General features: G+C 41.6%; 1 protein-coding gene across 1 annotated transcript in view; it reads right to left on the bottom strand.

Annotated features, from left to right (window-relative positions):
• Positions 1–4,171: 4,171 nt before the first annotated feature.
• The window catches only part of CNMD (chondromodulin), a 94,311-nt gene continuing 74,073 nt past the window's right edge, over positions 4,172–24,409 (bottom strand). Inside the window, exons 5-7 of the mRNA XM_040425387.1 lie at positions 12,050–12,203; positions 10,330–10,520; positions 4,172–4,757 (exon numbers count right to left, since the gene is read on the bottom strand). Coding sequence (XP_040281321.1) covers positions 4,542–4,757; positions 10,330–10,520; positions 12,050–12,203 — 561 coding nt within the window. The 3' untranslated portion in view covers positions 4,172–4,541. The remainder of the gene's footprint in view (positions 4,758–10,329; positions 10,521–12,049; positions 12,204–24,409) is intronic.

Genomic DNA, 24,409 nt, shown 5'->3' with positions numbered 1-24,409 from the left:
GGCAAAACTGATATACACTGCGTGCAGAATTATTAGGCAAATGAGTATTTTGACCACATCATCCTCTTTATGCATGTTGTCTTACTCCAAGCTGTATAGGCTCGAAAGCCTACTACCAATTAAGCATATTAGGTGATGTGCATCTCTGTAATGAGAAGGGGTGTGGTCTAATGACATCAACACCCTATATCAGGTGTGCATAATTATTAGGCAACTTCCTTTCCTTTGGCAAAATGGGTCAAAAGAAGGACTTGACAGGCTCAGAAAAGTAAAAAATAGATATCTTGCAGAGGGATGCAGCACTCTTAAAATTGCAAAGCTTCTGAAGCGTGATCATCGAACAATCAAGCGTTTCATTCAAAATAGTCAACAGGGTCGCAAGAAGCGTGTGGAAAAACCAAGGCGCAAAATAACTGCCCATGAACTGAGAAAAGTCAAGCGTGCAGCTGCCAAGATGCCACTTGCCACCAGTTTGGCCATATTTCAGAGCTGCAACATCACTGGAGTGCCCAAAAGCACAAGGTGTGCAATACTCAGAGACATGGCCAAGGTAAGAAAGGCTGAAAGACGACCACCACTGAACAAGACACACAAGCTGAAACGTCAAGATTGGGCCAAGAAATATCTCAAGACTGGTTTTTCTAAGGTTTTATGGACTGATGAAATGAGAGTGAGTCTTGATGGGCCCGTGGCTGGATTGGTAAAGGGCAGAGAGCTCCAGTCCGACTCAGACGCCAGCAAGGTGGAGGTGGAGTACTGGTTTGGGCTGGTATCATCAAAGATGAGCTTGTGGGGCCTTTTCGGGTTGAGGATGGAGTCAAGCTCAACTCCCAGTCCTACTGCCAGTTTCTGGAAGACACCACCTTCAAGCAGTGGTACAGGAAGAAGTCTGCATCCTTCAAGAAAAACATGATTTTCATGCAGGACAATGCTCCATCACACGTGTCCAAGTACTCCACAGCGTGGCTGGCAAGAAAGGGTATAAAAGAAGAAAATCTAATGACATGGCCTCCTTGTTCACCTGATCTGAACCCCATTGAGAACCTGTGGTCCATCATCAAATGTGAGATTTACAAGGAGGGAAAACAGTACACCTCTCTGAACAGTGTCTGGGAGGCTGTGGTTGCTGCTGCACGCAATGTTGATGGTGAACAGATCAAAACACTGACGGAATCCATGGATGGCAGGCTTTTGAGTGTCCTTGCAAAGAAAGGTGGCTATATTGGTCACTGATTTGTTTTTGTTTTGTTTTTGAATGTCAGAAATGTATATTTGTGAATGTTGAGATGTTATATTGGTTTCACTGGTAAAAATAAATAATTGAAATGGGTATATATTTGTTTTTTGTTAAGTTGCCTAATAATTATGCACCGTAATAGTCACCTGCACACACAGATATCCCCCTAAAATAGCTAAAACTAAAAACAAACTAAAAACTACTTCAGCTTTGATATTAATGAGTTTTTTGGGTTCATTGAGAACATGGTTGTTGTTCAATAATAAAATTAATCCTTAAAAATACAACTTGCCTAATAATTCTGCACTCCCTGTATATTTATGAGCAGATGTGCTGAAGATACGCCAGAGGATCCACGTGAAGGCTAGCCCCATTAGATGGGTTCTCCAAGATTTATTTACAATTTAGCAGAGAGTAAGGGGCTGTGTAAAATTAATTTAAAATTAATTTCCCTTGTTAAATGTCCTGCCAGTCCTATGCCACAGGTCCGATCCACACTGGGCCTATAGTGGTCACATGCCATTTATCGTACACATGACCGCTATAGTCAATACTGGCCTTAGCGGTTATGTGCCGTTCATGCATGTGTGACGGATGAGACCAGTGAGCCTGCAGCAGTCATGTGAATGATAGACGGCAAGTGCTTGCCGCAGGCAGATCAGGGACCAGAGCATTAGCACCAAACATTGAGAGGTAAATGAGGTTTATTTTTTAATTAATTATACACAGCCCACTACTCTCTGCTAAACTGTAAAAAAAAATCTTGGAAAACACCAATTTGTGGCGTTTTCAAGTGGTTTACACAAGAAGAATTAGCATACTCATCCTTTTTGTGGATTTGCTTGCTGTGCTTCGTAGATTTTATTCTGGTGGTTGAGATTGGGGTTTTAAAATGCCCAATTTAGGGCTCGTTCACACGAACGTGTGAAGCCCGTGCTGTGGACCGCAAATTGCGGTCCGCAATGCACGGGAACCGTCATTGGGGCAGCCGTATGCGGATCGTGGACCCATTCACTTGTGAATGGGTCCGCGATCCCTCCGTTCAGCAAAAATATAGAGCATGTTCTATCTTGTAGCGGTGCTGAGGCATGGAACGAAACCCCAGGAAGCACTTCGTAGTGCTTCCGTTCCGCATCTCCGCATTTCCAGACCCATTGAAGTGAATGGGTCCGCATCCGTGATGCGAAATGCACACGGAACGGTGCCCATGTATTGCGGATCCGCAAATGCTGGCCGCAATACGGCAACGGGCAGCACACGTTCGTGTGAACAAGCCCTTACTTGCATTTGATGTGGAATGATTCCAGATTCAGGGGCAGAATCCATGCTTAAATCCTCATCAAATCCAACATATCCTAAAAAAGAGAAAAACATGGATCCATACATCCACATGTTATGCTTTGATCTAATAATTGCTTCTCAGCACAATTAACATCACTTCTCAGTGTAATAAATAGTATACCGCCCCCTGATCTATGTGCTGTACACGAGGCATTGGTATTCATTTGATTTTTAAATCTGTTCACATGGTGCGGCACTGCTGTTGTTGCTGTGGTGCTGTGCCTGTGGGTTGGTGCTGCGCTGCCCAGTGCCAAGGGGGCTTAGTCTGACAGCAGGAGTGCTGTTGGACTGCTGGGTTGCCAAGCCTGATGGCGTGGTGGTCGCCATGTGGCACTGCACTAATGTAGAGTAGGTACCTACTCGTGTAGGCAACCTTGGAGTGGCAAGTGGGCCTATTTGTTTTGATCAAAACATATACTAATGACTCGTGGGGCTTGGTATTCTATTATTTACACAGAGAAGTGATAATAGATCAGTACATAGCATAGGGATGTGCGATTTATGCTTTTTTTTTGGAATTATATCCTAACTCTTAACAAGCCCTTTATCCATGTGTCTATCACATGACTAGGACAGATTTTTATCCACTGGATGTTAAGAATTAAGATTCATATTGAATCACTGCAAGCAGAGATCTTGAAAACTGTAAGGGATTGAAACATAAAATTGGAAAATTGCATTCATTACACAGAGAAGTTTTATTTATTGAAGCAGCAGGATCACTTTTTTATATATGGGGCAAAACAAGTAAAAAAAAAGAAGCATTACTCACCTCATCGATCTCCGCACTTAGCAGGTTCTTGTTGCTCTCTACTTCCTGATCCCCACTCAAAGCACAGGAAATGCATGAAGATGCATGCTCAGCCAATCGCTGGCTGAGTGAGTCACCATGGTGTCCAGTGACTGGCTGAGCAGGCATATCCTGCCATTTCGTGTGTGTCAAGAAAGTTGAGGACAGCAGAGACAGGGTATCAGTGAGTAATGCTGCTTTGTATTTAATCCCGCTAACAACCCTTTTAATTTACAGGGGTTGAGCCAAGTTTTGAAGTTGTGTTCTATCCATTGAAAATGGGGGTCCTGTCCACCTGATCTGATGGAGTGGCAGGTCGATCACGCGCCCTGCTGCTCCATTCATTCTCTATAGGACTGCACATAGTGTATATACTTCCAGCAGTCCCATAGAGAATGAATTGAGCAGCAGTGCGCATGCTCAACCTGCTGCTCCATCAGATCGGGAAAACCAGATCCCCATTCTCGGGTTCTTGGGGAGTCCCAGCGGTCGGACCCCCACCGATCAGTTAGTTATGCAATTTCGTTTGGCTAGAGGATAACTTCAAAACTTGGCACAGCCCCTTTAAGTTTTGAGTTTTTCTATGTTTGTAATGCAAATTTCACATTAGAAATTACATTTTTTTTTATTCTACATTTATATAACATATGCAAATTTTGTAAATTCTAGATTAGATATAAGTATTATGTTATTGCCATTATCCAGAAAGCACCCATTTAGAAAATAAAAGCAGCAAAGAGCCGATGTCAACCAGTTTCTGCTGTTTGAAATGTCTCCGCTTCAATAACAACAGGGTTCAACTTCACTTGAGATTTATTTACATCACGCTACAGAAATGTGGAACACTGCAATTCAGTCAAGTTAACCTTTAAAAATGAGCGTTTCTAAATTATGTCAGCAAACATGTCTCACGGCAGGACAGCTTTCTACATTAAAATTAAATCTGAATCTATAAAATGTTTGAACGGCTCCATGAAAGAAGGCTATTGCACATATCATACACATAGAGTATCTATGAGACCTACACATTCCACTCAATGACTGTGGACATCCGGTATTAACTTAGGTCTTTATTTACAACAGAGTATCAATCAGCTTTTCAGGCACTTGTTTTTTTTGTTAAAAAAACAACAAAAGAATTTCCTGTGTCTCTTCAATTCCAAGCCAGACGTATTACACGACTCCAAGGATGCGTGCAACCCACCAGCTGCAGGGCATGACAACTCTGCATGCAGAACGGCACCCCTGGTAGTTATATGGAAATGGGTAGTAGCCACCAAAAGGCTCACAGATTCGTTGACAATGGGTGTAGCTTCTTCTGCATTCAATGCAACAGATGCCTTGGTGGTCCAGCATTGGGTCAAAAGTCATACCGCCCTCTCCTTCCAGCTGTTATGAAGAGAAACAGAATACCAGTCAGTTATGGTATAAAGTTTAGTGCAATTATTTCAATGCCACTCAGGACTGATTTTATTTGGCAAATTAGAATCCAGCTTATATTATTTAAGTAACATAGTTTATAAGGCTGAAAAAAGACATCTGTCCATCCTGTTCGCATATGCATTTATAGCTACGGTATTTGCTTCCTGTAAAAGTAAAGTTTTCATTTTTATATATTTTACGTCTTGTTGCTAGTAGAGCAAATCACAATTTTTTTTCAGGCAATACCACAGTTAATCGTAATTTGATTAAATGTTACAAGTATAGGTTATATGGCAAAGAACTGAATATTAGGAAATAAGTTGCACAGAATTCACATAAAAGTAGCCTGCAAAACCCATGAACCACTATCTATTCCTGATCTTATGGTGATCAGGCGGAAAGTGTCTGCAACAACGAGACGAAAATCAATATTCTTCATGGGGTTTGCTTTGTCCAAGAATGAAAAACATAAATAGCATCCGGGTTTGCGGTGGCCCCAACACTATGTTGGGTCCCCTGGACACCATCGGGGTATCACCATGTGTTCTCCCTCTCCCTCTCCCTGCGAGATTGCATATCTACTTTCTGGCTCTGTCAGTCAATGGTCCTAGGTAGGAGCTGGCCAGAAAAAAGGGAGGAGTCTGGGTGCAATAAAAGCAACAGTTATGTCCTCTTTGCACAAAATACCTCATTTGCATATTGTTAACAAGCTAAATTTCTCTGCAGGGAAGCCATGAACTTAACAAGGGCGCAATTTGCAATCGGATGAAAAATACCTATTAGGTACTTGTCTTCTCACCTTTTAAGGCCAAATTACCATGATTCCCACACCATAAGACGCACTTTCCCCCCCAAAGGGCTCTTTAGTACACACTAGGACCTGGGAGCTGTGAATACAGAGCAGCGCTCCTGGTGCTGGCTGTACTCAATGCTCCCTGGTCTTCTGCAGGCACCTCGCGTGGTGCTGTGACCTGACGTCACACAGCGTAAGCACGCACTACAACCTGATGTGTGTGGCACTGGCAGAAAACCAGGAAGTGTCCTAGGTGCGTTTTATGGTGTGGCAAAATATGCCAAATTACAGTTTTGTAGAAAACCATTATAGGTCTAAGCCCTCAACTGTACCTCTGTAAGCCTCTGATTTCATATATAGCTATTTTCTCTTGGATTCCATACAAATCCAACAGATACAAAATCATGGCATACTTCAACTGACTCCGCATGTACAAAGGTTTTGTATACTAGAAGCATTTCCTACAGGGAAGAATATCTCTGCATATATGGAGTCTGTAAGGCAGCACATGAAGACTGTACTAAAGGAGCCATACTAGCTGCATTCACTGTCCTACAGGCTCCATGCACAGGGGTCTTCCGTGTGTATAAGCCCTAACATTACAAGAACGTACAGTTACAGTACATTAGGAACCATTGATGTTACTACCTAGCCAGAGGATGATTTAATGCATGGAGCAGGTGGACATCTCATTGCATTACTCTCTATTTACCGCATGATTATGTTGTTGTTCTTCTCTTTACATCACCATTGCAAGTGTTTGTTCTCTCTTTTTAACACATGATATAGTGAGGTAGAGCAATTTGCCTTCTAGTATGCAAATAGAGCATTTTAATGACAGGGAGCATGCTGCAAATGATATTGTTTCCCGAACAACAAAAAAGTCTTATTGTGCCTGCATTGCTGGGAATAACACGAGGCACTTTGGTGAAATCATCCAACTAGGCTCTCCGCTTGACTGAAATGTGATGTAAAGCATTACACAGCAGTGCCGAAAAATAACTGACAGGGGTAGCACCTGGGAAAACAAGGGAACAGCCGGGAATATGGCGATAGCAGGAGAGACAAAAGAGACTGTCCTGCACTGATGTACGCTATTACATAAGTGGAGGGGGCGGCACACTGCTCTTCACACAAGGTTGTCTAATGCTCACGGACCTCTTGGGAAAGCAATACTTTATATAAACTAGTCTGAAAAACAGTTCTTCATGCAGCCACCAAGCCCAATTCTGCACGAATGTTAGGTCTTCTCTTTTCCTTTTTTCTCAAAACTGAATGTATCTTTCTTTTTATCTGGTGAGCAGGTTGATATATAGTTTTATAGGAAAAGATTCAGCATAACTTTTATTTCTTTTAAAGGGAGTGTGTCACCTCCAAAATCAACACTATGTAGAGTAGGTGCCTGAACACATAACCATACCTTTCTTGTGAAAATCTAATCCCGAGGAATGTGTATTTTTATTTTTATGCCAATAAGGTTTTTGGTGCACCATGGGAGGGACCTCTCCATTCAGTGGACCTGACTTCCTCTCTGTCATCAGTACCAGCACCATAATCTCAGGAACTGTCAATCGAACAGGAGGGGGAAGAATGGGCTCTGTTATGGGCACACCGAATGGAGTGGTCCCACCCATGGTGCACCGAAAACCTTATTTGCATAAAAATAAAAAGAAGCATTTCATTAGTATGGTTATATTTTAAGTCACCTACTATACGTTGCAGCTTGCTTACTATAAAACGGATTTTGATTCTCTGCTCTTTATGAGTGCAGTGGGTGGTCGTATTAGTGATAGACTCCTAAGTATAGAAAAAGCAGATATTTAAATGTATAAATTACAAGTAAGGCTACATTCACACGACCACAGTGTTTTGCGGACCGCACATGGCCGGCACTATGATAGAAATGACTATTCTTGTGGGACATGCTCTATCTTTTTTGCAAGGCCACGGAACAGAACAACAGTTGCAGACAGCACACGGTGTGCTGTGCGCATCTTTTGCAACCCCATTGAAATGAATGGGTCCGCACCGATCCCACAAAATTGCAGAACAGATACGGAACCATTCATACGGTTGTGTAAATGAGCCCTTATCCTGAATCTTTTCCCAAAACTATATGTCAATCTGCTCAGCTCCTCCTTCTCTATAACATATTGCATACACCAGTGGCATTCAGCATTCACAGAAGAGACGCTCAGGTTTCACAGTCCTCATTCATACTATTTTTTTTAAATGTAAAAACATGATTATCAGAAGAAGAGTCTCTTTAAATTCAGTTTTCTCCTCAATGCCTATAAACACATTAAGGCCTCATGCATACAAGTCTTTTTTATTCATGTGCTATCGGCATTTTCTGCAGTATAGTAGACTGACCAGTTCACACATTTATTTTTTGCGGATCCGTTTGGTCATTTTGCAAATTATAGAACATGTCCTATTGTCTGCATTACTGATGAGCATAGCCCTTTCTATTCATAGGAGTGAGATAAATTCTGAATGCACATGGAAAGTATTTGTATTTTGCAGATTCATTGTGGACCGAAATACAGACATGATTGTGTCAATGAAGCCTTCGTCTAATTTCACATGGTCAGTATTTGTAAGCCAGAACCAGGAATGGGTCCAAAACGAGGAACAACTATTTCCATTAGGCTACATTCACACGACTGTATGTGTTTTGTGGTCCGCATCCGTATGCCATCCGTTTTTTTTTTTGCGGATCCATTGTAACAATGCTTGCTTGCTTGCATAGCAAAGGGTGAAATCTACAGTAAGAATCTGCACAAAGAATTGACATGCTGCAGATTTCAAAATCCGCACAGCAGGATTTCCGCATGGAACGTGTACATGAGGTTTGTCTAATCTCATTTGCTTTGCTGCGTTTTTTTTCCACATGAATATCAGCGCAGGAAAAACCACTTGTAACCCGCAACGTGTGCAGCTAGCCTTACTGTCTCATTGATCTAATATTTTTTCAGACATCTCTTGAATAATATCTACACACATTCTTGAGTATGTAATAGATGTTAGATCTGTTAAATGAAGCTGAAAGAAAATGGACGTACTGACACACTGTACTAGACAGATTGAGCATTTCGACGATGCTGTCAAATGCCATACTAAGTGCGGCGTACGCGTTTTTTTATTTTTATTCCAGAGTCTTGTGGCTCGAATGTAAAGAAGAAGCTGGAAGAACAATACTTTATTGAAAGGTCTGACAAGAACTCCTGCAGGGAATGAATACTGATGAAATCTAGAAATGTGAGCTTGCTTTAAATACTCACATGTTAAATCACTCAAATGACATTGATTAGGAAACCAAGCCAACGCCATATCGATTTTGCACAAGGCATATCTAGTTTAGGTTTCTTCTGACGGAACTCAAGTGTATTTTTGATATTCTTTAGCATGAAATTCTCTTTAAATTCCCTTTAATGTACATTAGATTACAAAGATATTTTTTGAGCAAAGAAAAGAGAATATAGCGTGTACGCATCAAAGAATTCACAATTTAAATTACTGTTTTTCAGAACATTGTACACCTTGAATAGCATAAAATGCATAGCAATTTTAAGAAAAGAACTGTTATGGAAATTGCCTGCTACGTGGGCTTCATGCAAAGTGATGTTTGCAAAAGTTTAGTGTGGTATTACCTGTTCGAAGAACTTCACTAGGTTTAATAATGTATCTTGTACACTCGTCAACATTGGCCAGGAATTTTAAAGGGGTTCTCCAGGATTTAAAGATTGAAAACCTATCCCTAGGATAGGTCATCAATATCAGATCTGGCTGTTCTGCAGTAGATCTGGGGCTGGAAATAGTGATCAGTTGTTATTCACAGGGGAAGCCCTGTCTTGCTGCCATTTCTTCTGCAGCATCCACAGAGGAACTATAGCATTGCATTGTGGCCATTCAAATGGATGGCTGCCCATGTAACACATGAACTAGACAGGACCACCAGAGCAGGAGCAGGTCTGTGTGGGGAATATACGCCTTATAGGGATTTGGGATATATTCAGCATTGGTAGCTACACAGATTAAAGTGGGGCAAAATATTTGCGAGTCGGTTAAAAGCGTAAAAGAATCAATACTTAGCTACCCGATCCCTTGCTGCTCCTGGTCTGATGCTTACCAGGTCTCTGCATCCTGGTCCTGTATTCAAGGAGATGCTAGCTCAGCCACTTACTGCCTGAGCCGGGTCATCACTGTGACCACTGATTGGTTGATTGTGCATTTCCTGGCAGGTCCTGTGTGTTCAAGTGGGACCAGGAAGTGGAGGCCAGCATGGGAATAGGAGAGGTGGGGGATTGGGTAGGTGAGTATAGATTTTTCTTAACCCACTCTTGACCTTTTCCAAAACAATTTGCCTGTTGGGCAACCCCTTAAATGGTTTGTCTCATAAAAACACCCTGTTTTTAGTCTATGTAGCTACAAATGTTGAACTAGATCTAAGTTTTTATACTAAACAGTTACTTTTCGATTTATTGATGGATTTAATGCATTACTTTAATTAAAAGTTTTACTGGGTCCCATGTTTATAATTTTGGCTATCATATAGGGTAAAATCAATGATTCTCCTGTTTTTAATGATACCAAAAAGGCCGAAGATAGATATATGGTGATAGGCTTATGGCACGGTTACTATATGAGACAAAGTATATTGTACCTCCTGTCCATGCTCTTGCTAATATACAATTTGTGCAATACTTTAATACTGTACATGTAGCCTGGTTTCAGTATACTCACGTGGTATGGGTTCTCTGGGTTGAAGTCCGTCACTCTCTCTGAGGATGGTCGTGTTTCATTGACTTGTTGGGCACGTCGGTTTCCTTGGCGTCTGGTGTTGACTTCTTCTGCTGCAGCCTCAAACTGGTCCAGGTTTAAGTTCTGAGCTTGTCTGCCTTTCCTCCGAACATCCCTTTTACCTCGGTGGCTTTCTAGACACATGGAAACATGAAGTATGCTTAATATCATTAAAATTTGTTATTCAACACCTATGTAGTAACTATGGGCTATACTATACTGCATACACCCTAGAACCAAACTAGCTTCAAACTGAGATGAATATACAGCAATTAATACAATGAACTTCGACATAATAAGTGCCCACATGGTAACTGTGAAAGTATAATGATGTCAACAGTGTACGAATTCAGTAGCCAAATGCAGAATAGTCTAACAATATACGTGGCTCTGCCATCATTTGACACATTCACTATTTCAATATGGAATCACATTTATGATAGCACTTCTTCGGTTGAAGTAAACATCAAAGGTTAACTTTTAGGCTGTTAATCCGCACAGCAGCTGATGGAAGAGCCACAGTCTTGTTTCTAGGATTAGCAACTGACACTGCAGGTCTTTGCCGCAAAGCTCTTCTTCCCAGGAGACACTATAATGAGGAGGGTTAGATGGAAAGCATTTGTGGAAATTAAAATGCATCCTTTGGTTTCTTGGTGTAATTTCACAGATCCTACAGTCTTATATTACAGCAGCTGCTACAAGCAAATTTTCTGATCACTGATTTAGATCATTCTTATAGGCTACTTTCACACTTGGGTATTTTGATTAGTAATTTTAGGTCAAAACCAGCAAAAATGATAAAGTAAATGTATAGGTTCCCTATATAGCTGTCTATTCAATTATATGTCTATCCATTTGTCTGTACGTCCATCTGTCCATCCTTCCATCTACCTGAGACCTCGCATTTTACTGAAACTGGGTATCTGATATTTTAGCCATGGCTTGGAGTCCTGTTCATGCCAATGTCATTACATAATGAATGCATTAATGGGAAAATAACCCTGCATGGAGTGGGGTATATTCCTTAAGTGAGTAGCTTTGGATGTAGGTGATTAGACAGTTACCATTACTATGTTATTAGACATCTGATTTAGTTAGAAGTGCAGCTACACAGGTGTCCAACCCGGTGTCCAACACCCGTCATTACTCAAGAGGATGTCTCCGTCTTTGAAGGTCTTGGCACTTAGGGCTTGTGCCCCCCGATTCCACATTTGTGCTTGAGCCTATGTAAAGGCAACTACATGGGATGCAGCCTCATTTCTTTAGTTTATTGATTGGAAAGGTAGTGCAAAGGGAACCATCCAATTTTCTAACATGATGACGAAATCTATGCCATAGCAAGTTCTTGTAATAAGAAGTCACTCGTTCCAATTAATGCCCTATGCACAAACTGGACTCTGATTGTCTACAGCAAGTCTATGGCAGCAAACAGATTGAAATGTCCATTGTGGGCACATGTAACAATTCTTTCACTTTACAGCATGCAAGTAAAATGGAAACATTGGATGTGAATATCAGTTTCCTATGGTGTGACTTGTATTCTGTGTACATGTTGGTCAGTGAAGTCCCGTGCTTCTGTTACAATATTTTCAGTTGTAATACAACCAACACTTAGTTAAGATAAATAGTTAAATTCTGGGAAGTCTATACATAGAAAATTCACCTTTGGGATATGTTGGTCGGAGCCAGAAGATTGGAAGATCTGCACATAGTTCCAGGATCTTTGCGCTCAGGAAGCTGTTATCTTTTACAGACTGGTCTGCAGCCACCCAGATAAGAGAATTCTCATCAAACTTAGCTGGCATGACTTCATCTTCCTGGCAAGATATAATAGGCATGGAAACCATAAAACTCACATATATACATACATATATACATACACACATTACATGTAGTTAATGTTACTGTGTTATTATAAATGTGTGCCGTGTTTGCGTGCTGATATTCGTATTTTCCCTAATCAGGACTCGACGACCCACATAAAAAAAAAAAAAAGCAAATGGTTTTATTTCTTATCTCCCACTTATGCAAATGGGAATTAAACTAAAGCGTAACACCATTTCTCAAACTAGGTCTTGATTTTTTATCTATAAATTAAAACTAGGATACTTTAAAAATGACATATGAGTTAGAAGAATATAGGCCAAATGAGTCTCCATCTAAAGTATTCAGCGGTGGAAATCCTTGTGGACTGACTATAGATGGGTGCATGAGTGCGAGCTACTGTGATTTAGTACGTGAAAATATACTGCATCAGATGATATATTACTAAAGATGAAAAATTAACCCTTTCTCCTCACCACCATAAGGTACTTTTTGTATATAACATTTTAGCAGATTTCATATTCTCGTATTAGAAGCATATTTTCTTGGAGGGTTATTCTGAGCAGCAACAGGTATTATCTTAAATTTGCAATAAATGATAAGCAAGTGGCTCACTCAGGTTTATCACGATTGGTGCACAGGTTCGGAGAAACACCCCTAGTTCTGATTGATATATATGGATAGAAGATAGAACCGGCACTCAAAACATTAGGAATACACGTGGGACCGAAATATAAAGTTTAAGAGTTTATTAAACAATCTACCCTGTGTACACTGGGTTAAAAATACTTATAAAAAATATATAAAATATATAATATAAAAATAGTCAATAAAAACATATATTAGAACACCTTGCCCATGTAATTCACTATGCCAAATCAAGCTGCATCCGGATGCAGCTTGATTTGGCATAGTGAATTACATGGGCAAGGTGTTCTAATATATGTTTTTATTGATTATCTTAAATTTGGTCTATTATTAAACCTCATTATTCAGAGTGTACACAAAAGAGAGGGGAAGCTAGTTCATACTTGCTTTTAGCTTTGAAGTTCCTCATGAGTCTCAGCCACTTATTTGTTTGATAATGTAGATAGAAGAAACCTTGTATATGTTCACGATGCATATGGTGAAGAACGATAAGGGTCTACTCAAGACTTCAAACCTCCACGGACCATATCAGTTACCCCTATGGTATGTACGACCTTGACACTGTGTCTATTGATATGTAGTTACATTTTGAGGTTGAAAATATATACAATTAATTTAATGTAATGGCTATCCAGTGGGAGGCTAATCAAAGACAGTTGCCAATTGATCTTCAAGTGGGGAACATTTGTTTCTCACTCAAGAAGTATTGGGACCAGTAAGTAGTGTTGGACCAAGGAGATGCCCAGCAGAGGAGATGATGCTGCATCTTTACAGTTGATGTCACTTCCACTCAATTGCATGTAGCTTTGTTCTTGTCATTGCATATATAGGACATACTGTATCATCTATAAGGTTTAGGGTCCATTCACACGTCCGCAATTTCGTTCCGCATTTGGCGGAACGGAATTGCGGACCCATCCATGTCTATGGGGCAGCACGATGTGCTGCCCGGATCCGGAATTGCGGATCTGCACTTGCGGGTCCGCAATTCCGCTCCCGAAAAAAATAGAACATGTCCTATTCTTGTCCGCAATTGCGGACAAGAATAGGCATTTTCTATTAAGTGACGGCGATGTACGGTCCGCAAAATGCGGAACGCACATCGCCGATGTCTGTGTTTTGCGGATCCGTGGATCCGCAAAACACACACGGACATGAATGGATCCTTAATACGTTATTTATGAAACTACTGACTAATGGTTGTCTCTAAATTCAGCTCCAAATGGGGTTGTCTTCTCTTCTGCTGGATTATTGGAAACCATTACTGTGCCAGGGCCAGCGGGAAGATCCCCTGATACCCCGATAGACCAGTCTGACCCTTTCAGTAAGCAATTTTCAAAGTACCATTCCTTTGTACTGATGAAATGATAATTTGCAAAGAATGAGACATAAACATACACCATACATTGCATAATTATGGTTTATCGACTGAAGAAAGTAGTCAAGCCATAAATTCACACTGGTTTCTTGCCCAAGATGCCATAGTAGCTGCACAATTAGGGCTCCAGGAACAATAAGTATGTGCAACAGGCTGAGATATGACTGTTTCAGAGGTTTATATCTAATTAGCAATTGGTTTCCCTGGTATTGGCGTCATGTTGATCTGTTCACTTTGATAGGCCACCATAAAATGACTGTAGAATCATTTTTTGACTCATTCCATATTCATGGCTGGGTTACTTTGAAGGTACTTGGTCAATAAAATGCCTGCTACTGCATCTGGTCCTTGCTGATGCCATGATTGACATTGGCTGAGGCCACATAATGTATAGCATCTTCTTCTGGACAGAGGAAAATACAGAAGCACCCAGAGATATAAACAGAAAGAGAAGATTTGCCAGGAGCCAGAGGCTTCTCCTGACATATCTTATTCATCCCTGCACCTCCTGTTGTCATTGTCCCCTTTTTCTCTGCTATGTCCTCCTTATGTTACCTAACTGTAAGTATTCCTTCTGCAGTTTACTGGTAACGGATTTCATATTTAAAGTTACTATCCATGACAAGAGAAAAATATTCAGTTGTGTTTGGAGGCTAATTTCCATACTTCCATAGTACATGAATGTACAATATACATAGTTCTGTGTAGTTCTTCTAAGCATATGTCTTCATTCTGCCAAGTTTCACACCATCACCTCAGGGCTGGTGCAAGGATTTTTGCTACCCTAGGCAAAAGCTAATTTTGCCGCCCCCTTGACTCCGCCCATTGACCACACCCTTTTACCCGCCCCTTTTTCAGCCACCTATTGCATGCAACATTTAACTATGGTTGCGTACCCTGTGCCAGTCTGACTATGGTCATGTATATATAATATCCAGCCATTGTCTGCCACCTAGTGCCATCCCAGTGATGCCAATCACTCTGCGCTGTTCAGCAGGTTGGCACACCAAACACGAGCAGTGCCACCTATTCACTGCCAGTCTGGTACTGTCCTGCACCCTGTACCATTCATAGCCCTTTAGACAGTCTGTGCCACCTATTAGGCTCCATGTGCCAATCAGAATCTATGGCCCCTAGTCAAGCAGCAGGTGTGCCCTGACCCCTGTACACAAGTGTGTGCCACCCTGCTGCCAGTTACTGTCCTGCAGCCTCTGACACCCTAGTGCAGGTTGTCAGAGTGCGGTTGCCAGGGGTGCTCACCAGGTTCTGCTCCTCGCTGTGCTCCAGGTCCACATTGCCTTGGCTCTTGCCAAGATCACGTGTCTTCGGCGCGTGATCCCGCGAGACCCACCTCTGGAGGTCACTGGTCTCGTGGGATTGCGCGCCAGAAGTCAACACAAGCGAATCTACATTTTGGCGCCCTCATGATTCATGTCCATTTCTTGCCCCCCCCATCATTTCACATTTCTGCCCCTCATGATTCATGTCCATTTCTTGCCCCCCCCATCATTTCACATTTCTGCCCCTCATGATTCATGTCCATTTCTTGCCCCCCCATGTGCTAATATCATAGTGCCATCCTCTCCCTGCCCCCTAATGTGCCAGTATCAAGGCCTCTCTCCTCCCCCCTCCATGTGCCAGTATCATGGTGCCAATAGCCCCCCCCCCCCTCCCCTGTGGCAGTAAAGTAACAGTCCAGTATTTAAAAAAAAAAAAAACAACAACACTTTCAGAAAAGCTTCTCCTGAGATTCGAACTTACAACCTTTCACATAAAAGGCAAGGCATTTACCCACACAGCTATGAGAGCTGTATAGCTAGTTGCTTAAAAAATAAAATATATAAGACTTCTACTGTAGATAACTTTGATAGTGTACATCCATACTTATGACAGCTGCCCCAGTACACTGTGTATGGATGTGGCAGAGCTGGGTGTGTTGGGGCAGCTGTCATGTGTATGGATGTACACTAGGTATCAAAGTTACCTACAGTAGAAGTCTAATATTTTTATTTTATTTTAATTTTTTTTAAAGCAATTAGCTATACAGCTTTCATAGCTGTGTGGGTAAATACACCAGGGTCTCATAGCTGTGTGTCAGCTGCGTGCTGCTCGCTTTTCCTGAAATGAATGATGGATCACAAGTAGGGAGCGGGGCGCAGGCGGCGGCCGGGTGCTACTGCTTGGGATTCGGACTCCAGAGTGCCGGCGCCCCCAGGCAGAGTGCGCTCTACACGGTGGCCTACTCTGCTTATGGGTGGCGCCCTGCATTCGACCCAAGCTTGTGTATTTTGTTCTTAAATATGCTGTTATAGTATCCACAGAACAGATGATAAATATGTGATCCATGAGAGCGTTGAGCTGTTTTCATCACAGCTCTATTAAATCTTCTTCACACCGTGATCATGTGTGAGAAGGTACGGTAAACCTTGGGCCCTAATCTAGTGATCTAGGGGTCTTATGTGCATTTATTATATGTATGCTAACAACAGCTCAAAATATGATTTATAGTGTATTTATGCATTTTCCTATGCAGGTGGGGCTATGGTCACTCTCACCTTAGAAGGAGTTTATATAAGACAGTACAGTCAGTGTAGAGACAGGGAGTGCTTAGACATTAATAAGTGCAGATATAGAGAACCAGCCAGAGAAGCAAAGATGTAGAGGAAATAACAAAATATATATATCTGAGGAGCATACCAGTGTCAAGAGGAGGTACATGTAGAAGCACTGTGGAGATAAGGTATCTTAGAGAGGCTTATGGGCTCTACAGCTATCTGTTCAGGAGATTCAAGTCTTACAGTACCTGGACAAACTTAACCCCTTCCTGACCATTGCTGTACATGTATGGCACTGGCTGGGAGTTTAAAGATGGCGCCCGCACACCATAGCCGCTGGGTGCCTGCTGTTTTAAACAGCAGGCATCTAATGTCCATGACCGGCGGTAACGTAACCCTTCAGATGCAGTGGTCAAATGGGACCACGGTATCCGAACAAGCAAAAACCCAGAAGTGCGCATGTCCGGGTATGCTCTGGCTCCTCCCAACAAGATACAGTGTGTGGCAGATTCTGTCCTCCTGAGTAAACAGAAACTGCCACACATTATTTCTTATGGAGCCCCTGTCTGTTGCAGAGCTCCATAGGAACATAGGAGATCATTTACTAAGTGATATACACCAGTTTTCTGGCATATATATATTGCAGATTGGAGCGCAAAGGTTATTTGTGACACAATCTGCAACCTTTCCTCGCTCACACCAGGTCTAACAAAGAGGGCGTGATGTGGGCCTTCTGCCAGTTTTAGGTGTAGAAAATGTTATAAATCTATAGATATAGACCGGCGGCGGATGCGCCAAAGTTATGTAGAGGCCGACGCCTCTACATAACTTCGCAGATCCACCTCCAGCGGACCAGTCTTAATAAATGACCCCCATAGTGTATTTCTCATACACTCCAATGCTAATGCATTAGAGTGTATGAGAGATGCAATCTAATGATTTCTTGTTATCGTTCCCCATAAAAAAGTGTAATAAAAATAGTTTCCCCAAAATGTAAATGATAAAAAAATACACATCATGGGCATTGCTGCATATGAAAACACCTGTTGTATTAAAATATACAAATATTCATCCCATATGGCAAAAAAAAAAAAAAAAAAGGCCGATTCACATTTTTGATCACTTCACCTCCCACAAAAATTTTTAAAGTGATAAAAAAAAGTCATAAACACCCTAAAATTGTATAAATAAAAAGTACAGTTTGCCTCACAAAAAAACGAGCCCTCACACAGCTCCGTACACATAACTACAAAAAAGTTATAGGGGTCAGAATATGACAATGACAATGTTTTTAAAGGTTTTTATTTTTTTTTCAGTATTAAAGCACAAGTAAAATTTCATATGTGGTATTGCCGTAATTGTACTGAGCTGGAGAATGAAAGTAACAGGTCAGTTTCCCTGAATAGGGAACTATCACGTCTGATATGGTAGGTAACAGACGTCTGGCGCAGAGGGGAGGGAAGGGGAGAACCCTTTCACTAGGGAGAGGGAGGAGTGGTGACCCCGAACTCACCTAGCACTGGCACCTGGCTGCCCTGACATCCCTAGACGGGCTGCTAACCCGTACGCCGATCACGTGTCTCGTCCCTGGCTTACCCTGAAATAAGCCCTAGGTAGTGAATAGTGCGGTGGGAGCACTAGTCCTCACCACTGACACCTAGGGTAACAACAGGGAAAGGACAAACAATAAAAACATCACAAACAATCCCAGAAGGGAGACAACAAACAGGAGAGAAGAAGGTCTATATCTGGCAACAAGGAAAGCAGAAAGGGAGACTATATACAAGTAGCTGTGATTGGCTGACAGAGAACAGCTGAAAGGAAAAGCTACAGATTCCTAAATGGGACAAAAAGGATTGCAAACCTAAGCAGGAAAACCAGGACCGGAATCCATTCCAACCACTAGGTCATAGAGCAGTCTCTTGAAACCAAGTGAGTAGCCACCCGCTGCGACCTTCTGAGCCCAGGCACAACAGGGTCAGCAATAGGTTGTGACACCCTCGTGACAGGAACGATGTAAAAACAAAACCCATAAAACTTTTGCGGAATTGCATTTTTTTTTTTTTACCAATTTCACCCCATTTGGAATTATATTCGAGCTCCCTGTTACATCTTATGCATTATTAAATAGTGGAATTGGAAAGTGCAACTTGTACCGCAAAAAACATGCCATCGTAGGGCTATGTGAATGGAAAAATAAAAAAAATATGGCCTTGGAAAAACAGGGAGTAAAAAATTAAAACATAAAAACAAATAACTCTTTGGGGCTGAAAGGGTTAAAAGGCAGACTCAAGATATGCCCACTACACCACATCCCGTAGAGGATGTGGTGACAAGTTTTGTGAGTATCGGAACTTGTGGAAAAGTTGCAGAACTTAGTCTAATGTTGGCTTCCACCCCATGGTTGCTTAGAGAACGTGAAAAGTGTTTCTGCATGCTTAAGTGGAAGTCGGCTAAAAAGTGCAATGTGAGAAATATTGCTTCAGAGAAAGCCTTTTAACTAATATTACAGCCATAAAATCTGTAAAAACTGTTGACAGTTGCACTTGACAGTCCATGAAACATCTGCAGGTCCATGCATGCTGAGATCAATGTACCTGAACTTGGTCCTTCAGTAAAGAACTGTTCTACTGATAAAACTGCCTCATCATTGCTTCCTCACTGCCAAGGGCCCCTGCCTTGCACCTCAAATGTCATTACCATCAATGGCACTCTGAACCAACACCTGGCAGGAGAACCCCAGAACCAGGGTGTTCTCCGAAGGGAAGGAAGGTGCCCCCTTCCCATCACCGCATAGTCCAGGGGAGTGTCAGAGTGAGTAACAACTATGACCACCATTCTTGCTTCTATCCTCTGCTCTCCTCTCCTGGGCATGCTGCACCTACAGTGGGGTGCCCATCCATCATACATTTATCTCCTTTAAAGGGGTTGTCCCACAAAATATATTCTTCTTTTTTTTAACCATCTGAATACTTTTGTAATTGCATGTCATTTACAATTTTGTATAGTCAGTGAGTTACTCCATATAATGTATTTGTACAGCACTACCTGCTTTCTCTTTTCCTTATTTATCTGCCCACCTTGCTGAGGTGGTTGCAAATAGAAAGTTCCACCTCTCAACTACCATCAGTCCTAGCTACTGTTAGAAGCTGTAACAGTTACAGGGAAAGAGCTGCTGCAGAAAGGACTTGCTCCTTGAGAAAGAACGCACCCTTTGAGAAAGGACACACCCCTGAGCTGCTAGCTTAAAATTAATCTTTCAGAGCAATTGGAACAATGAATGGTGAGAACTCTGGATCCATGTGAGGTACAGGGCTGGTCCTAGCTTTGTTAGAAAGGGATTGTCATGTACTATGCGATGCCTGATTTTCACTTTTTACTTTAAGCATGGTGTAACCCTTTTAAAGATAATACGTGGATGTACCATTTTTGCAACATTAGTTACTTTCCAATAACTAATTGGATAATCTATTTATAATTTGAAAAAAAGGAATCAGACAATTAGTGTTTTAATTACCCATAGATGGAGCATATGGAGGATTGGGAATGACGAGTGGCCTCTTTTCTGAGGTGTGAAAAGCATGCACATGGATTGTTTACACCTCGCTAAGAGCGCTGATGGGCGTGAAACAAGTGACACTAGCTAAACACATAAGTTACCTTTCCTCACAATGTTGAAGTAACACGTTTCAGCTATAGCGTATTTTTGTAAGTGGAGATCAACATGCTCGGTACTACCATTTACCTGACCATATTTACGTCATTGGCCTGGAGAAGGGAGGGGTAGGATGGAGATGGGAGAAGCTGGAATGGCTAATATCGAACACTGCTGAATGAAAGGTTTGTGCAAATAATACAAAGAACTAAAAATATCATCTATACAAAGTGAGATGACATCCATTTCCTTTCCTTCCCTTCTAGCCCACCACATTTTAATGACCTATTCATGTGTTCCTATTCTGTTCAACAGAGAGCGCCCATTCAAAGCATTGCCAATAATAATGTCCACCTCCTGTCCCTGCATTAGGTGGTCAGGCATGTGCGGTTGTTCCCCTTTCTCTTCCCTCTTCAGCTGCTAGTGCTTACCTCACAGTCCTTATAGTGCATGCGCCAGTATGACTACTCCTGCCTCTCTATATTACTCACCGCTCCTGTGATCGCTAAAGAGATCGGTGCATCAGCATCAACTACTGGACCGGTCAGTGCTGCGGGTGATGTGATAGAGCGCCTTAAGATTATAGGAGTGATGCAGCGATACTGACGGGGAGAAGAATGGTAGAAAAAAATAGCAGGAAGTAAGTGCTGGACATGGGGGACATACAGTAAGTAGTATCAAAATGGCGCTAAAATTTAAAAATACAGGCCCATTGGCATAATAAAGGATTATATGTGTAGATTCAGGTAAAGATCATTAGTGGGACAACCCCTTTTAATGGATGGATACTGAGCATGAGGTCACCACCTGAGCTTGCCCATTCCATTCATTTAGGCCAGTTCTACATGAATGTATTTCAGACAGGGCCGCCATCAGGCATGGGCCTGGGCCCTGTGAGATTATCCGCTTCAGTGCAGTGGATACTAATGAAGCTGTTTGGACTTTGGCTGGATATGGGATCTCTCCCATTTACTAAACATTTTATTTTACAGATCTTTGTTGGGAATTGAACCCCAGACCTTCTGTATGGCCAGCAGCAGATTTACCATTACACTGTAGAACTGCACTGTGGGAAACAGCAGTACTATTTTCTTCCCAATATTAAATTAATAATATAAATAGTATTACTAAAATGAAAATAATTTGCGCCATTTTTATTTACACTGTTTACCTTTCACTATAAAAAATGTGCTCACTATATTGTAAAAGTTATTATAATTTCAGGAACACCAAATTTGTAACCAAAATACTGCCACCATGTGGTTGGATGACCATATGACACGCTAAGGTATGCATCTCTCAGACTGATTCCTTAATGTTCCAAAAGAACACTCATGTAGAGCTCTGCTGGATCAATAAGAGAGGTCTGCCTTTGCACACTTCTCTCCAATGAACTGACAACGATCTGTATGAGTAGTGCAGGCAGGAAGGTGCAGGGTCTTGAACACAGCTATCTCCATGCTGAAAGATTCTAAGGAACAGTGAAAGGAGATGATAACGCTGATCACTGGAAGCTAAAGGACCTTTGACTATGTCATGAATGGGAGGGGCCAGAAACAGGAAGATAATACTGTTGTATAAGAGTAGAGGAATGTGATCTTTTAATAAAGATAATTGTGTGTGAGAGAGAGATTTATGTGTAGCAAAGCTGTGTTTGTTAGGTGTGTATAGCAGTGCTGTGTGTACATATGTGGCAAAACTGTATTTGTCATGGGGTGTATGCAGCTTTATCAAAGCTGTGTTTGTCAGGTGTGTATGCAGCAGTGCCGTGTGTGTAAGTTACTGACCTTGACACCTCCACTTGATTAAGGGTTTAATAAGTAGAAAATATATTTTTCTAATTTTCTATTGTCTAAACCTGGGGTGAGTCCTATAGTCAGGTGTGTTTTATAGTCTAGAAAATACGATATATACATGGGCCAATAGAGGGCTACTTGAAACCTAATTGCTTATTCTGTAGAGCACACTATGGCCCACACTCACCAGCTAGGGTGTGGGGGTTGAGTGAGAACGGTGCCGTGCCACTCACTCACCAGTGTAGCGGAGAGTGGCTCCTGCTGCACTCACTGTCAGAGCCCACATTCAAGGAATGTATAGCGTGATGTGGTCAGTAGCAAGGGGGGGAAGAAAGCCGTCTCATCCAAACTCACTCCACTGTGCCCTGCACTCAACCTCACTAACCTGTGCGTTTGACTCAGCTGCTTCTACTTCAACAACCTGTGGTGGGCCGCTCATGCTTCATTCAGTGTCCACATGGAATTAGTTCACTCTTCTCTACACATATGGAATCTATAACTAACAGATCTCTAATTTTCCTCTTTAAGATGTGTCAAAGGGGTATTCTTATCTCAGCCATTCCGGGTTGACATTAGAATACCTGTCCTGTGCAGAGGCCAGAGGTGGCTGGGATTATGGAAACAGCCGAGCGGGCTGTGTGGCTATTTGGCTGTTTGTGTAACGTCGGCCCCTCTCCCCTGCGCCTATCATGGTATTGTGACCTCAGTCAGGGAGGCTGACATTGGAATAGCTCTTGAATATTCCATTCAGCTGTCTGTTATCTGGATTTAACTGATGCTAGATTTCTAAAGTTTAAACAATTAATTAAAAAAGCACCAAGATTAAAATAGTGGCAAGAAATCCACACCATGTAGGTCAAGGTGAAACATCCTATACATCTATATTAGCTTCTGCCAGATGTTGGATATAAAACTATCACATCCCAACACTGCCTGCGCTCTAGTATACAGGATATCAGCATATATAAAGGTATTACTATAAAATCCCTGCCACTGCTAGCGCCTTCCGCTTCCACCGCATCACCTCTATATGAAATTTTTTACAACCATTGCATTTATCCAGCTAATAACAATTACCATAAACATGACTGTCCATCGTCACACCGAGGTTTCTGTCACCAGGATCACATTATTACAGATTTCTTGCCTCAGACTTGCTGATTATGAGATGATATGAAACGTGCACTTACTCAAGGGACAAAACTGATCCATTAAACTGCTGTGTGTTTGGCATGCGGTAATACACGATGACAGTCAGATTGGGTATTATGTGTCATAATTCAGGTGACTGCAGGAATGTATGCCGCATTAAAATACAAAAGCTATTTGTGTGCTCTCATCGGGCAGGGCACAGTATTACACCCTGACGAATAAAGGGTGTTACCATTCATTAGAAATGTGACAATATTCCATAAACATGACATGAGATAACTCGGCACTGCATTCTCTTGAAGGGATATACAAGTTTAGGTTGATATGACTTCCTTCTGCACAAGTTAATGTTCCCAGGGGAATTTCTTTATTGTATGCAATGATCCGCGTTCAGCCGTCAGATGAATAAACTGGTATTCCAGGGCGTCTCCAGAAGCAGTGCATAATTCACATCTCTTTTGGTTTATGACACCATTTGAAATTAGCTGATGTTGGTTTTTCTGTAATATAAATTGACTGTAATATATTTATTATACCCATAAAATCCCTTGGACGGGTGAGCGGACACGGCGCACAGGAGGGGCAGGTTCATATTTTTATTTTATTTTTTATAATTTTGAGAACTCACCTTAGAAGAAGCATGTTAATTAATTTATGTTTTTCACATTGAAATGTATTGAATCAATAGTATTCAGGAACAGCAATTTCCTTCTAAATGTCTCTGGCAGTGATGGCATTGGGGAGAATTGAGATCAATCATTGTTAAACTATAGACTGCTATTGACATTTACAGCAGTCTGTAATCTGTAGATTGGGCGTCTTCATTGTTCTCGGGTCTATAACCTCTTGACAAAATGGCAGGAAAATCTATGGGACTTTACATGGCTGCTCTGATGTATTCTCGGATTGCACTAACCATGTGCATCAAAGATTCCTTTAATGAATGATAAACCTCTAAATTTAAAATAAATAATAGTACTTTACATTGGAAAACAAAATACCGCAGAGGTTGATA

Source organism: Bufo bufo, chromosome 3 (genome assembly GCF_905171765.1).
Source record: "Bufo bufo chromosome 3, aBufBuf1.1, whole genome shotgun sequence".
NCBI classification, from domain to species: Eukaryota; Metazoa; Chordata; class Amphibia; order Anura; family Bufonidae; genus Bufo; species Bufo bufo.
The sequence above is the reverse complement of the archived record's forward strand: the minus strand, read 5'-3'. Positions and strand labels throughout refer to the sequence as shown.